Source organism: Amborella trichopoda, chromosome 9, assembly GCF_054954075.1.
Source record: "Amborella trichopoda isolate Santa Cruz 75 chromosome 9, AtrichopodaSantaCruz75HAP2 v2.0, whole genome shotgun sequence".
NCBI lineage: Eukaryota > Viridiplantae > Streptophyta > Magnoliopsida > Amborellales > Amborellaceae > Amborella > Amborella trichopoda.
In genome coordinates, this window is record NC_142344.1 from 47,521,402 (window position 1) to 47,538,618 (window position 17,217).

The following is a 17,217-nucleotide window of genomic DNA, read 5'->3' on the forward strand; positions in this document are numbered from 1 at the left end:
TTGTCAACAAAGGGGTGTAAGGAATTTGTCATTCGCTAGTCAAAAAGCATTTCCTCTATTTACTCCCTCAGGTAAAACTCAATCTATTAATAGTTTTAAGGCCCCTTCAACTTAGTGATCAACTTAAAACAAAAAACCAAAAAACAACTTCGAGATCAACCTAAAACAAAAACCAAAAAAAACAAAAACGGGCCCCTATTGATGGGGATATATTCTCTTCCACTTATTGATCTACCTAAAACAAAAAAAAACAAAAACAAAATCCTAAGATTCAACAAAGACCATCTAATACTTACCCCCAAAAAAAAAAAAAAAAAGAAACATCTAATATATGGACGGTCGAATTTAAGTCTTTAACTTAAAAAAATATGTAATCAAATAATTATGTCGTGATTCTTAAGCGGATTCCAAAGTCACTGAGATTCTTAAGTGGATTCCTAATTCTCTGATATAAAAAAATCATCCTAAGTAGCTCTTTTGCTGAGTAAGTAAAATGTACATTATTCTCATGTCCTAAATTAGCAAATGACCAAGTCACCTATACATTATGAATGATTATTGAATCTTTAGTGAAGAGTAGTTACTGTTATTTCTTGAAAAAATTTGGTGATTACGAATAGCTTTGAAAGATCTTTGTCGCGTGTATCGTTGTCTTTTTAACTTTTTCTAATCTAGATGTGTTTAATTCTGTCTCTTTTTCATATTTTCCAGTATCTTCATATTTGACACCAATGAGAAGAACAAAACACATAAATGGCATGGCGCACCTTTAAATTTCATTATAAGATGGAATTTTAGTATTAAAATTTTTGATGATGGCCTGAAAATCCATTTTCATATCTAATTATAAAATTTAAAACTTGAAAAATAGTTTAAATAAAGTAGATCCATAAACACGTGAAAATCTTGAAAATTGATGGTTCAGGTAGTGTTGCAAAAATGCAATAATTTTGGAAAGGGATTGTACATAGTGACACCATTTACTTTCGGAATAGGGAGGTCGCAATTACTTACAACCATCCGATGTGAAATATGGTAGGTTGGAAATTGAAACCTTTTTTTCTTTTATATTCATACATTTCGATGTCGAGAGGATTTTGTCACATCGAAACAATCTTTTCCGATAGATTTTTGAGGTGCACCTTAATTCTACATTTTAAGGTTGTAACGTCAAATGAACTTTTTCCCCAGTTCTAACATAGATTGTATACTATTAGATAATTTACCTTTGTTACAATAATGTCACAATTATTTTTAGTAATTAGATGTTAAATTGGATGGCTTGGGACGTGTCACGAAGTTTAAGAAATTTTTTTTTTAACTTTGAGTCTACTCAATGATTCTCTTACAACCAACCAATTTGAAATTTAACGAGGAAAGTGTTTGGTAAAGGAAAAAGTTTATACAAAGTCGAGGCTCTAAACAATCAAATTTAAAACCCACCTAAAAAATTTAACTAGAAGAGGTTGTTTTGATGCCCAAATATGCTCAAATTGATCATCTCGACTTCAAGATGCATGGACATGAGAAAAAAATGGATTTCAAGTTTTGGAAATAGTGCATCTTGTAACACATTTTTAGACAGTCAATTTTCAAGATTTCATAGATCTGCATGATTTACACTATTTTTTAAGATTTAAATTTTATAATTAAATATAAAAACTGTATTTTAAGGCTATCACAAAGATTTTCAATATTGAAACCACATTTCACGATACTATTTGAGGGTGCGCTTTACTTTGATTGTTTAGAGCCTCGGCTCTATACAAACCCCACCCGAAAAGTAAATGGTTTCTTTGTATACTTTTCCTAAGGAAAAAGTTTATGTAGAGCCGAGGCTCTAAACAATCAAATTAGAGCCCACCTAAAAAATTTCATTAGAAGAGGTTGTTTTGGTGCCCAAATATCTCGACATCAAAATGCATGGACATGAGAAAGAAATGGATTTCAAATTTTAGAAATAGTGCTTCTTGTAATGTATTTTTGAACCGTCAATTTTCAAGATTTTCAAGTTTTCATATATATGCTCGATCTACACTATTTTTTAAGCTTTAAATTTTACAATAGAAAATAAAAATATATTTTAAAGCTATCACAAAGATTTTAATATTGAAACCACATTTCTCGGCACTATTTGAAGGTGCGTTTCACTTTGATTGTTTAGAAGCTCCGCACCGTTAAAGTAATTTGTTTCAGGGCATTGCTCTCTTCCCCTCTCTCTCTCTAAAGTGAGAAATTAAAATAGAAGTTGGCATCAAGATCTCCCTCAAAGAAATTTATTAAAGTCATTTTCATCAAGACCATCATCCATAACTTGAAGATGACGTAGCAATACGAAAATCAAAACAACGCAAGAAAATCCAATTGCAAGAGAGTTTTCAAATATCACTCGATTCTTCACTATCAAGCAAGACGGTTTTCAGATATCACTTGCAAGGGAGCTATGTCCTTCATCTGCATTACATACCAAAAATCCAATCAGATAAAATCCAATTACACATAGTGAAGACGTTTTCAAATATCACTCGATTCTCCACTATCAAGCAAGACGGTTTTCAGATATCACTTGCAAGGGAGCTCTGTCCTTCATCTGCATTACATACCAAAAATCCAATCAGATAAAATCCAATTTCACAGAGAGAGGGGCATGCAAAGTGTGTGTGCTATTTTCACGGATCTACAATGCTATTTTCAGATACAAGCAAGTAATACAAGTTTGAATTGTGTTAAGATACATACAAGTTAACTCCTCTTTCTTACCTGTTTCTGGCTGGCACAATCTTTTCTTTGTCATGCTAACAATTTTCCAATAACTCTTTCAAGGGAGCTCTTTCCTTCTTTAACTGCATTGGGCCAAATCCATCAGACATGCACACACACACAGAAATAAGAATCAAGGTGCAGTGATGTATTCTTTGAGTAACTATAAAAACCCAAATTCTAAACAGTGAGTGTCTTCTCTTACCTTGATCGTTTCCTTCAATAAAGCACGAAGCTTCCTTAGACTCTTCCCTGTCAAATCCTTCGACTCCTTTCTCTCTCTATTATCCTTGTCCTCTTCTGTTCTCCCAACACTTCTAGCCATTGTCTTCCGATCACTACCCTCATTGCACTTATTTTTAAGCTGTTGGTTTTCATCCAAACTCTCTGATGGATTCTCTTTGCCCTCAAGTAATTTGCTGGAGAATGCATTGTCTTTGATTTGGCGAGGTTCGAAAACATTTCCATTGGCCAAAATGTGAGTGGGGTTGGTCATGTTTTCTCTTTCTAAATCACATGTATCAGGTTGCAGAGAAGTTTCATTGACCATTGGAAACTCGCTGGGAATTTTGCTGATAAACCCACCAGCACCCATATTTAATTCTTCAACAACAACAACAACATCATCATTCATCTTTGCAATGTCATAACCAGAAACCATTTTCAAAGATTCGTTATCTTGGTCTCTGAAATCTTTATCTCTTGAATCAACAGTCTCTTTACCATAATCATAATCAGAAGACTCTAAATTCAAGGAAGAAGCATTTTCATTACATTCATTTTCAAGCTCTCTGCTGGAAATCTTTTGCTCTACAGCTTGTTCATCATAGTCCGCCAGAGCCATTTCCAAAGAACTTTCATTTCTTTCCCTTGGGTGTTCATTGCTCTTTTCATTCTCAATGCTCTCGTCAGTTTCTGGCTGCTTGAAAGTCTCTCCAGTTGTCGAAAACTCACTAGCATCTGCATTAGTAATCAATGCCCCTCCAACTTCCAAAGCCATTTGAACTCCTACATTTGCATCTTTAATACACTTTTCATCCTCAATGTACTCAACTTCCGGCTTCTTTGAGATCTCCCCAATTGCCAAAGACTCCATGGATTCGAGGTAACCGTTTTCAGTTATCACCACCACCTTTCCAACATGATCCTTGGAGTTAGATGTCATGTCCAAAGAACTCTCAACTCCAGTTCGGTCTTTCAAATACTTCTCATCTTCAGTGAAACCAGTTTCTAGCTGCTGGAATGTTTCATCGATTGCTGGAATCTCACCAGAATGTTTAGTAGGACAAACAGTATCATTATCATCAGTTATCACCATCTCTCCAACTTGAACGAAGGACTCAGATGCTACATCCAAAGAATTATCAACTCTGCCAGTTGGGTTGATAATACACATATCATCCCCAAAGGCACTGTCATTAGTGATCACAATCTCCCCAACTTGTACCGAAGAGTTGGATGCCCTATCCAAATAAGTGTTAACTCCTTCGATTGGGTCTATACTACACTTCTCATCCTCCATGGCCCCAGTTTCTGGTTGCCTGAAAGCCTTGTCAATCGCCAGAATCTCTCTAGAAACATTAGTAGGAGCCAATGTATCTCTATTATCAGTTATCATTATCTCAGCAACTTGATCAAAGTGGCCAGAAGCCATATCCAAATAACTCTTAATGCCTTCAACAGGGTGTATGCTACACTTTTCATCTTCAGTGCCAGGGTTTTCTGGCTGTAAAGTCTCCTCCTCAGTTATCTCAGTCTCTCCAACTTGAAGAGAGTTCCAAGATGCCATATGCATAGGACTGTTAACTTCTTCTTCACTTGGGTCTTCACCACATTTCTCATCCTCAGTGATTCCAGTTTTTTCAACTCCTACAGTAACCCCAAAGTCAGCATTATCATCAATTATTGACGTGTCTGCAACTGTCTGATCAGAATAAGCATGAGCTACAGGGACTATGCTACACTTTTCATCCTCAGTGCCAAGATTTTCTGGCTGTAAAGTCTCCTCTTCAGTTATCTCAGTTTCTCCAACTTGAACAGAGTTCCCAGATGCCATATGCATTGAACAGTTAACTTCTTCACTTGGGTCTTCGCCACATTTCTCATCCCCTGTGATACCAGTTGTTTCAACTTCGAAAGGAACCACAAAGTCAGTATTATCATCAGTTATCGATGCCTCGGCAACTGTTTTATCGGAGTAAGCATGAGCAACAGCATCTCCTTCATTTGGATCTCTGCTACAGTTTTCCTCTACAACAATTTTCTGATTCCAACCTCTAAGTGTGCTTTTCCTGCCAGTGTGCAACAATTTTTCCAATTGACGATAATTTGTTCTTTCATAGGAGATGCCAGATTCTGGAGAGCTGTTCATTTCCTTGTGTTCGGTCTCAGTTGTCTGGATTTTCTTATCCTCTTGAACTCTCCGATTGTATCTTCTTGATGTAGTAAGACAGACCTTTTCAAGCATTTGTGGTATTGGACTCTGCACAATGGTAAATGTGCTGTTAAAAAATAAATTGTGCATAAAAGCAGTTGTGCTGTTAAAAAATAATTTGTGCATAAAAGCAGATAAAGAAAATGGCTGTTTAATTGCTTGTGCTCTCTCTCTCTCTCTCTCTCTCTCTCTCTCCCCACACACACACTCAAACATCTGCAATAACAGATTTAAAAAATCACAAGTATCTCAGAGCTTCTACAACGAAAGAAAAAGCTCAAGATTTCTTGAGACCCTGATTAGGTCTGCGCTACCTGTACGTGAAAGAGAGCTTTGGGATTATAGGAAAAAATTTATTCCCTACCTTTGATGGTGACATGTATGAATTTGATGATTTTTTAATAGCTCGAGATTTATTGAGATATTAGGTCTGTGCTACCTGGTACGTGAAAGAGAGCTTTGGGATTTCTGGTATATCAAACAATGCTACTGAAAATTTCCTAGTTAAGCATAGTTTTTTTTTATATTTCAGATGTTTTCAAATGGTTAATTAGTCAATTCAATTGGTGTAATTTAATTTTTGGGCCAAAACTAATGCAAGCCTAGCACATGACAAAACCTCTTCAAAAAGTGAACCTGAAGTGAATATAAATTCTTCAATTGTTTCACAAGAAAAAAAAAAAAGAGCCCACAATTTTTCAACAAAATAAATAACATTTAATATCTAATAGGAGAAAACTTTTCAAAAAACTCTTCAATAAGTGGCCCTGAAGAGAAAATAAAGAAGTATGTAATTCTTTCTGAAAAGAAATGAAAAAAACCACAGTTTCTCGAGAAAATAAATAACATATGAACATCTAAAAATAGAAATTCAATAATATTCAGTTAAATATAATTACCTCAATCCCAAGAGAAACTAAATGGATGTGCAATTCATTAACAAAAATCGTAGTCTCTAAATGATTCGAAAAAGTTCTATTCAGAGAATTTCAAAGTAAAGGCAAGTATAATTACCTGCATCTTCAAGGGAACAGAGCAAATGCTGGAAGAATCAGCGACGTCCATGGATTCATCCATCTCTTTCTTCCTCCCTCTGCAACTGCGCCTTGGCAAAGATAGGCATAAATCTTCCTGTTTGCCACCCATCCTTCTCCTCCTGGTTGAAGCTCTAGTTGAAGTTCTTCCCCCACTATCCAAGGAGATTTCGCCCACATTTTCAGACACAAATGTATTTGTTGATTCTTCATTTAAGTTTTGTGCCGGAAATTGGGCATTTTCTGATTCACTTAAATTAGTTGTTCCTTCAATCTGGTTATTCAGCAAATTTTAGATTATTAAGATCCATTAGTTTAGCCACCAAAGCCAACAATGAGCAGAATAAAACACATAAGTACAAAAAAAAAAGAAAAAAAAGAAAAACACACACACACACACCGAATATACCGAATTAGGTATAGGGACCAGATACTATGACTTATATGACTGTTTTATTCCAGTCATCACACCCAACATCCATTGCCTGTAGTTATCCATAGGCAGTGAAGTTGAGTAATTGTCCCCACCGAACAAATAGAGCAACTATAAAAGTGGGAAGCAACTCATCAACCTGCATCATTGGAATAGCATGGACAGTAGATGTTGCAATATTCCATACTTTTATGAAGTATGGAATATTTTCTTTTAGGTATTATACAATGGGTGCAAAATATTTGCCCTTACAATAGGTCCATCTTTAAGGTAAGATCAGAAAATGAATTGACAAAACGATTATCAGATAAAATGAGAATATACACTGGCATGGCTAGTACATGAACACAAGAATAAATCGATTGAAATGGATGGATGGATAGACTGATTGACAGACAGATAGAGGGCGAAAAAGAGAATATTCAGTTAATTATTACAGAGTACCTTCATCTTCAACTGAAGATCAGAACAAATACTCAAGGAATTAGCAACCTCTTTTTGTTCTGTTTCTTTCTTCCTGCCTCTGCAACTCCTCCTAGGCAATGAAAGGACGGGTTCTTCTTCTTTTACATTCATCCTTCTCCTACTTGAAATTCTTGTTGAAGTCCTCTGACCAATTGCTGGGGTCATTTCAACATTTTCCATCAGGCATGACTCTGAACAGTCCTCGCTTAGTTGGACTTTTGATCCTTCAAACTGAAAACACATTGGCAAATTTACAGTGTTAATTAGTGCATAACCTTTAATCCGGTAAACAAAGGACAAATGACACTAGTGAGACTGATCTAGAGAGAGAGAGAGAGAGAGAGAGAGAGATGTTTAAGACTACTCAGATAATCCACAAAAGAGCATTATATTTAATGATACATAATATATTTGGACACTGTTGAGATTGGAGGGGGGGTTGTTTAAAACTATTCAGAATTCACATTACTCCACAAACGAACATGAAGTTTGATTATAAAAAGCAAACTGGACACAAGTTATTGAATTATCAGATACTATGGGTTCTGGACTAATTTCAGGAAAAAAAAAAGAAAAAGAAAAAAACAGTTGATCAAAATCTCTGTCAGAATCGATCAAAATTCAAAAGATTTGATTAACTTCCCTATAAATTCATATCAGAAGATAACAACACAAGAGGAAAGACAAGCAGAAGCTAAAAATATAAAAGGAAAATCTACACTTACATCTCCAAGTTCTTTCAGAGAATCAGCCATGGCTACATTGCTCATGTTCGCCTTAATGCCATGCGCCTTGCACAACGCCTGAAGCTCCTTCCTTGAAAGGCTATGGAAATCCATCCCGTGGAAGTTTGACAAGGTTTCCATTATTGAAATTTCACCTCAAATTAGCCTTTCAGGGACGCTGGAAAACAATGATTCCTATACCTACAAAGGTCACTAGGGTTATTCCTACGGCTGAACTACCCCACAAGAAAACAAGGTCACTAGGGTTTGAGATCTTCAAACTTAACAAATCTCGGATTGCTAGTCAGTATTTGGGAAGAATGGATGTTAGCTTACCAAATTGTTGATTGAATAGATAAAGATGAGTATTTGAAAAATGGTTCTCTGTGCTTTAAGAATTGACACTAGAGTTTTTTGAGCAAAAAAAAGTTGCAGGCCACCAGAAATGGCAATCAAATCTCAAAAAGAAAACCAGTTGCCCTTCAAAAGAATGGTTCAGGATTGTAAGAAAAGCACTGTTAGGGCTAGGATTTTGAATGAAATGGATCTCAGCTCGTCACAAAAAAAGAGAAGATATCACAGTTTCAAGAGCCAAAGTGAAAGTAAACTGAAGAAGGGAAAGAAAACCAGTGGCTTTATACACAGATTAGGGTTTCTTGCAAGACAGATTCGGGTTTCTTAAAAGAGTTAGGGTTTCATAGCGGCATATGACCGTTGTGTTCGAAATTTGATTTAATTTGAATTAGCAATCTAACGGTCGGGATTTGAACCATGTCAGCTACTATGACGTCAGCTCGATTTGGACAAGCCGGTTACTTTTGCAAGGGAGACCAAGCGTAAAATTACGAAATTACGAAATATCTCTCAAAAAAGAAACTTTCGGTAAAATATTCATTTTTGTTGGCTGTATAAAATAGAAAAAGCTTGAATAAGGTTTCAACTATATACTATAGAAGTAAGGTGGCCATCAAATATAGCAAACAAGAGTGCTTCTAAGTAAAAAAACTTTTTTCCAATTGATACATCTCGACTCGAGATGTATGGATATAAAAAAATAGAAATTTTAAGTCCTAAAAATAGTGCATCTTGTAACAAGTTATTTGAAACATCTATTTTCAAGATTTTTACGTGTTTATGGATATATATGATTTATACTATTTTTTAAATTTTTTATTTTATAATTAGGGTTAGACATGGAATTTCAAGACATCCTAAGCTTTCCGACACCAGAACTACATTTTTCCAACAAAATTTAGAGGTGCACCTTACTTGTATAGTATAAGGCATGAACTTTATATAGACCTCACCCTTTAAAGTATCCCCCTCTCCCACCAACTCCAAAAAAAAAAAAAAAAAAAAAAAAAAAAAAAGAGAAAAAAGAAAAAAAAAAGAAGAAGAAGAAGGAGAAGAGCTTTTGAAACCATACCACTAACCTAAATATTACTTATTTTTTTTACCCATTCCCAAATAAAAATGTAGTTTGGTTATTTATCCCGTAGGAGCAATGCGTTCCGTTCGTACAAACATACCACACACAACTGGATGTAGAGCCAAGCCACTAAGAGTTGGGTACCAGACCGGGCCGAGCATAGGTGCCACATCTAAAAAGTAGAGTATTGATCAGCCTAGTGCACCAACCACGTAGTACAACGGGCACTCAAAGACATGACGAATGGTGGCCCACCTTTTAATATAAAAATACCCCCTATAAACCACATTTCTTTCGCTTTCCAATTTTTTTTTTTGGCAATGAAGCCGATCTGACAATAGTGTGCCAGACTGATTTCTAGACTATATTGACTGACACCCATCTGTCACACAATATGCTAGACTGACTTTATATAAAACAATGAAACCGGTCTAGAACACAGTGTATCAGACTGAATTGAAGTAGGTTTGGCACAAGGGACAAGAAGCCGACCATGTGCCAAATTGGCTTGATTTTTTTCATTGAGAGATATATATTAATCCTATAAAGAAACTTATTTTTATTTGGGCGTCAAGTAAAAATAAATATTATTGAGGTTAATAGTATAATTTTAATAACAAGGCAAACTTTATATGGTTTTCCCTTACAATATAAAACTTATATGCTTTCCCTTATCGAACCGTCCATTCTGAATGGAGGACTAAGATTGCCCCAATTGGAGCGTGAAGATTTCCCCAATCACAATGCTGAATGAGAAGGCTCAAAGTTTTGAAAGAAAAAGTATCTATGCTGATTGAGAAGGTACTTAATATATTTGTGGTTCTAGTGTCTTAGGTGTGCGAGTTTGGATGGGGTTGCAGATAGGCTTTGTTTATTTCCTTGTCCCATCAGAAGGATCCAAAGCATAGATCTTATTAATGGAGATAAAATATTGTCACTTTTTGCTTTATTTGTCAAGGAGCAGTGAAGGATTCTGGATAACAAGGAGAAAATGGGTACCTCTGAATATGATTATTCAGTTAAACTGGGCATTGTGCAAACTGCATATGCTAATGGGGTATCAACAGATTATCTAAAAGAACTTGGCATGGAAGTTGTTTTCACTCCTACAGGAGTGAATTACCTTCATGAGAAGGCTGCAGAATATGATAAAGGAATCGAATTTTGAGGCAAATGGTCATGGAACTATTCTGTTTTCGAAGAAGTTCCTTAAATGGTTGGAGGCTAAGATTCAGGGCTTAGCTGCAAGTTAGCATGCGTTTGTGAATTTTTTCTATAGAAAAGACATCTAATTGGTGCTTCCTTCTTGCATTTTTTTTTTTGGGTTTAGGTTCAGAGATGCAAGCGGCTCAGAGATTGTTGGCTGCAAGCAATTTGATCAATCAAGCTATCCGTGATTCTTTGAGTGGCATGATTTTGGTGGAGGTTGTTCTCTGCTATATGGAATTGTCAATTCAAAGTTGGAAAAACCTTTATCAAGATCTTCCCAGTAGGTAAGTGAACGTTTGTTGTTACCCTGATGTATATGAGAATTGATTATTATTTTTAACTTTTTATTTGAATATTGCTTTCTTTTCCTTGTACTTCATGTGTTATCCCTCCAATGTATGCCCTTTTTAGTAATCGACCAGCTATTTCAGGGGGTCAGCTCCATCCCACACCCTAAGTACTAGGAGACTGTGCCACACCTCCATTTTCTTTCAAGGTTTTGTCCATGGTCACCTAGCAATTGACACGTGAAATTTCTTCACGTTGTCTAGAATGGACACTCTCATGGACCACAATATCACTCTCAATGATCTTTTATTGTCAAGCAAAAGCACCTTAAACCAGGAATTACAAACCCCAATGCCTCATGGAACCAAGATGACAGAACTTTATCAGGGCCTCATAGAAACTCCCAACCAGACTGTTGTAGTCTAACAGCTACAACTTTCCGTTCCTTTTCGAAGTTGGAGCAAGGGTGATGAACATAGTCCTAGTTCCACATTCCATACCCCATTGATTGTTGCACTAACATACCCATATGGCATTTGACTAAGTGTAGCTCTCTTGAATTCTCCTGTGTTCTACACTCCCAAGTAGGCCTTCTATGACCTGTTAACTCAATAGTGGTCTTGCAAAAGACTTGATGCCTCAGCATTGTTTGTTTATGAAATTAGGCAAAAATTGGCTAGAGCTTAGTGAGATTATTTAAAACTCTATATTCTGTTGTGTCAGTGGTTCTAGAGTTTCTAAAGTTTTTCTTGAGTTTGATGCAGAACTTCTTTCTATTTTACAATAAAAAGACACTTTTTCTTTCTTTATGCTTTGGGCATATTAATTTGTTCATGTAATACACTGCTGTGTCATGTTAATTTATTTCCCAGACTATATTATGATAAATTACTGCAAGATGATCTAGGCAGTTATAAAATTTCAGAATTATGTGGTTTTTTTTTAGTGAAGTATTTGAGTAATATTTTGTTTGATATGCAGGGTTTCATGAATTACCAGAGTTGTTATAATAATTATTTGTTTTTCCATAAACCTTCAGGTAAAAGTTGTAGGTTGAACTGCCATGGTTACCACAACTGCAGAAACCAGCGTTTTAAGGCCTCTGGGTCTTCAGGAGGCACTCAACTTAGAAGTTCGTAGGAAGATTTACACTATATTAGAAACATGGGTTTAATCGAATGCCCACTTGTTTCATACACACACATATGAGAGAGAGAAGAGAGAGAGAGAGATTTGAAAGAAAGACCTATGTAATCTTTTGTAGGGAAATACACTTTTTTTTTCTTTTTTTTTTTTAATAATAATCACCTTTTATAATTTTGGCAACAAGATCACTCACAGATGGTCTTATTACAAACAATAGAAATTCCACAAATAAATAACACATTAAGAAAATAAATCTCAACTACTGAATGTCATTCAAACAACCTAATACTGTCCTTGAGAATATAAAATAAAAGAACAAACATTTAAAAGAAAAGATGCCGGAGATTACTTCAACTGGGCTTTTTACACCTCATACTGAGTCACCATATCCAATCGCTTTTTACACCCCACACCGAGTCATCATATCCAATAGTGCAGGATCAACGGTCTAGCTTCAATCTCGAACCGGGAAAGCTAATTTCGGCCAAACTATTAGATTAGATCATGATAGAGAGAGAGTTTTTATGTTGGGGCGTGCCCCCAAGGGTCGGCATGGCCCCTAGGGAAGAGAGAGAGTTTATGGGAGAGAGAGGTGTGTAGAGATGGGGGAGAGCACCCTATTTATAGTGAAATTTAGGTCTAAGGTTTTTTTAGGGTTTTCCATAGTTTTCCTATTTCTTGAGATTGCATATGAATCATTGATCAAGGTGATTTGTGGGATGAGAGATCTGAGCCATTCATTCCATAGATGGATCATCAACATTATGAAAGGTGCATGAACCACTATCCCTCTTTCCTTAAACCATTTTCCCATCAATATATGTAAATAAATTAAATCCATTAAAGATATAGTGCATACCATAAATTGCATATTCCAACTCATATTTTCTGTAAGAATATTTCAATAATATCAAGTTAAGATATTCCTTCAAGATAAGATATGATCAATATTTTCTAATCAATATTTGATCATATGCTATAAGATATAGTTACCATATTTAACAAAGTTGAAGACAAAGCAACAAGAGAAGGTATTCAAGGGTGGGACGTGCCACCCATGTATGGTATGTGGGGCCCCACCTAATACCCACATGGTGGGCCCATGTGCACTATGGGCCCCCCATGTATTTTTTTTAATAAATATTTTAAAATTAAACATAATGAATTTTAAAACATTATAACTTTGTAAATTAATAATTTCATTTTTATAAGTCCAAAAATAAGAAATAAAATATCAAATGACTTATAAAAATTTAAATAATAAATCTAAAATAATTTAATAATAAAATAAACACAATTAAATTAATATGATGAGAAGTGGATCCATATAGTTCAGGAATTCAATCAACGATCACGGGGTACCCCACCTTCAACTGTAGACTACAGACCACACGTCTATTATCAAACCGACCCACTGTTTCCCATGATCCACAGTCCAAGCAGGGCTCATTAGCGGGTCACCAAAGTCTGGTCGATGAGCCAAGGAGTCGCAATCCCAGTTTGTGGATTACAGGTCCTCTCCTAGAGACAAGTCAAAGTCATCACGAACTGATGCGACCACAGTTCTATGGCGCATAGGGGTATCTCTCGTACATGCATATGCTTCACCTAAAGGTGGATATCTAGCTTTTCGGAATGCTTTATCTATATGCATGCCGTGTGATGGAACATAGATGAAGTTTTGGCCCCCGTCTCTGTAGGCCTACCATCATACACAAGGGTCACACAGTCTCTCGACTCACTCATCTAAGCATAAGCTCCGACCTCATCAAGGGCTAACCCAAAAACCCTTATCGGTTTACTTTTTTTATGCCCATGTACCTTGGGTTTTCTAACCGACTAGCCTAGATCGTCAAGCACAGTCCGGTATCTGCAAATATCATTTGCTTAGTATGGTCTCCGAAAGACCATACTCCCACTGAGTTTATGTTCCACTATAATAAATATTTTTCATTACACACTCATAAGGCCTTTAAAGGCCACATAAACCCAACAAGATTAGTATGTAACTTTTCATGCTCACCATATTTTCATACTCGAGAAAAAGGATGCGTTCTTTATGTTTCTTTGGGTCCCAATAAATTATGAAAATGAGTGGTGTTCTGTTGGAAAATTGTAATTTCTTGGGTTGATTCCCTCTCTTCACTATTTTCAAGTTCAAGTTTTGATGCAGCAAAATATTCTCAAGGCCGAGCATTTGTTCGGCCCTCTGGCACAGAAGATGTTATACGTGTATATGCAGAGGCATCCACCCAACAAGAAGCAGATACCCTCTCGCCCAAACTGTTGCTGAACATGTGGGTCAGTTTCTTGGTTAGTGCTAACACATTGTTGTTTTTCATTTGATTGTTTGTTTTCCTAAATCTTTGGGATTATTCTCTTGCATATGCTATTCGAGTTTGATGAAATAGTAAAACATATAATATGATCTCAAATAAGATGTGATTAGGAAGAAACAAAACTGTGACATATCCTAGAACATTCAGTTTGTTCTTTTCTTTTAATGTATAGTAAAACATTCTGCTGATAATTTACAATGGAGTATTGAGGAAAAATGTGAAATTGTATTGATGCGCAAGGTATACAAATTGAATTCTCAGAAAAAGAAATGGCCAGGGGGGAAAGAGAGACGCAGCAAATAGGTGTTTGCAGGCTGGTGAATTAATATGGGTGTGTCTGAAAGAGAGAGAACAAAGAGTAGTTTGCATGAGGGAGGGGGTGAACCACAACATTGGTTGCTGTTTCCCCAAGCCCGGAGAGACAGCTACAGTGACATGCAGTTGCAGGAGTGTGTAAGCTACAACAGACAAGAGTTGCACTATGAGAGAGAGAGAGAGAGTGAGCTGGCTGCAGCTAAATGTGTTGCATAACAGAAAGGGTTCATGAAATGGAACCGCATGAGAGAAAGAGAGCTGCAACTAAATGTGCTGTATAATAGAGAGTTAGTGAAATGGAGCTGCATGAGAGAGAGAGTCTCAATATCGGTTCTTCTTATCCCCCCAAGTGCCCCTACCTGAATCAGCAGGGAGGTATGGAGGAGCTCATTCCAAGCATCCGGAATCACTGGGAGGCACCAATGACTGCAATCTTGAGCCTTATTTTCATGTTGTTCACTTCCTGTTATTGGGTTCCTGAAAACAGTGGGGTGGCCATCCTTCTTGTAGTCTGTCATCCTTGTGATGTTAAGGTATAAAACCTTAGTCTGCATGCTTGAAAGCACCGATTCAAGGATGCTTATCTTGGCATCAGGTGAGACTCATTGCTTATTGACTCAGTTTCGTTTTGGCAGCTTCCACATGAATTCCACCTCCCTCCCCTAAAAATAAAGAAAACATAAATTAAGACGAATATTGAAGTTATTTTCTCTTGAAAGAGAACAAAACTTTGAATTTGAGTTGAGTTCACAATTTTGCACTTTTAGCTATTCAACATGTGACCATTTTGAAGGTATGTTGTATTTACCAAATACAGAATACGCAAATGGTGTTTTAATTTTGGTACACCAAATGAGCAGATTGCAGAGATGAACTGTACCCTTGTGAGTACCCCCTAGTGTACCATGTAGGCACATACCACAACATCATACACCACAGATTTACAGCATAATGCCATTGATTTTCATGGGAATTGTATGAAAGGCAAAAAACTTTCATCCTCGTGGGAGTAGACTGCATATGGCCCCAAGAAACTTATAGAATGGGAGAGTATTTGGCGTGCACTGTTGTGGGTGTTGAGGAATCATGAACATGCCGATCTCCACTGTTCATCCCTCACCCATATTTTGGAGTTGGTAACAAGGCCAGGACAACCCTCAGGAGGTATCTTGGGTGGTGGGGATCAGTGTGTCTGCATGATCCCTCCATGCATTTGCTGCACCTCAAAGACAAATACAGATCTTGATTGAATCCTTTGATAATTTTATCAAATTGTATGACATGTTTGTCAATTTTTTTTTCCACAAATCAATTCATTTGATTTTTTTAGGATTTTTTTGAATATTTTTAATTTTCTTTTACCGGGTCAATTTGCCTGAACGGGTCGACCCGGTCCAATGCGATTGGGGGATGAAGGGGAACTGATGGCATTTAAACAAATTGGTTGAATTGCTTTCCTTTTTTGGATGTCAATTTGTGAATATTAATTCATTTTCAAAATTACACTTGTGAATTATAGTGAATGTGTCCAAAAATGCCAAAGGAGCCCTACAAAATGAGAACTTATTGATTATAAAAACATGATCGAGGTGATCCATCTTGGGCTGGGTAATCAACCTCACTATTGCATTCCTTGAAGCCATCCATACATATCACTTCATGCTTCCTATTCAGTGCTTGAATTTGGCACCAATTGTTAAAATTGCATTTTCAATCTCTGCATCAAAGGATTGCTTGGCCGCGACCAAGTCGCCTCAGCTGAGTTACTTGGACCCAGCTCCTGGTTGAGCCAAGTAATCCGGTGCAACTCCGGCCATTTAAACAATTGAAAAAGATATAGAAAAAGAATATAAAAATGTGGAATTAATGCATAATATATATATATATATATATATATATATATATATATATATATATATATATATATATATATGATTTGGATTTTTGTTATATTGATTTGTGATTTTTTAATTAATGCATTATTTTTATATTTTTCTCTTTTTTTTTTGTTTCTTTTAAAATGTCTTCAACGAGAAATCCATTTTTTCGAAATCTATATTTTGTATATATATTTTTATTTTTTGAACTTTTTTTCGCCTTTAGTTTTATTTTTATAATTTTTATTTTATTTTTTAATATTACTTTTTGTTTTTCTTATTTTTTAGGACCTCTTGGCGCTAGTGCACCACTCAGGCGAGGCAAGTTAAAATTTGAGAGTGAGAACGACACTTGGGTCTTGGAAATTCATTTATGAGCGAGAGAAATGAGCAATTGGGCCTTAAAAGAAATATAAGAGAGCGTAATTGAACCAATTGTTATCATGATCAGGCAGGTGCTCAAGGGCTCAAAGGGGTTGGTCCAGGCAAAATTGGTCAAATTAGCTATCAAACACTGTACATGCCACTTTTTCAATATAAAAAATTAAAAGATTTATTAGAATATTGAAAATCTAATAAAAATTAGAAACACTTAGGCAAAACTGGTGAAAATTGGGGAAAAGAGTTTGGTGTTTCTAATTTTAGCTGAATACAAAAGGTAAAACTCTCAAGAAATATTGTTTTGTTGAGTTTTCCAAAGTAGCTAAATATTGGCCACTTTTTTAAAGATTAACATTAAAAAAGAATAGATTTTGCTCCAGTT

General features: G+C 36.0%; 1 protein-coding gene across 1 annotated transcript; it reads right to left on the reverse strand.

Moving 5' to 3' along the window:
- Positions 1-2,262: 2,262 nt before the first annotated feature.
- On the reverse strand, positions 2,263-8,094 carry LOC18444637 (uncharacterized). The gene is made up of 6 exons (XM_020673836.2): positions 7,852-8,094; positions 7,106-7,357; positions 6,209-6,502; positions 2,966-5,242; positions 2,761-2,843; positions 2,263-2,590 (listed from the first exon to the last, which is right to left on the reverse strand). The coding sequence occupies exons 1-5, from the start codon at positions 7,990-7,992 to the stop codon at positions 2,796-2,798; spliced, it is 3,012 nt and encodes a 1,003-aa protein (XP_020529495.2). The 5' UTR covers positions 7,993-8,094; the 3' UTR covers positions 2,263-2,590; positions 2,761-2,795.
- Positions 8,095-17,217: the final 9,123 nt, after the last annotated feature.

Bases quoted from the DNA above. Each gene is read 5' to 3' on its own strand.
- LOC18444637 (XM_020673836.2), bottom strand. From the start codon at position 7,992: ATGGAAACCTTGTCAAACTTCCACGGGATGGATTTCCATAGCCTTTCA. The intron at 7,358-7,851 runs GTAAGTGTAGAT...ATGTGTTTTCAG, and splicing joins CTCTGAAAGAACTTGGAGAT to TTTGAAGGATCAAAAGTCCA. The intron at 6,503-7,105 runs GTACTCTGTAAT...CTGAATAACCAG, and splicing joins ATCTTCAGTTGAAGATGAAG to ATTGAAGGAACAACTAATTT.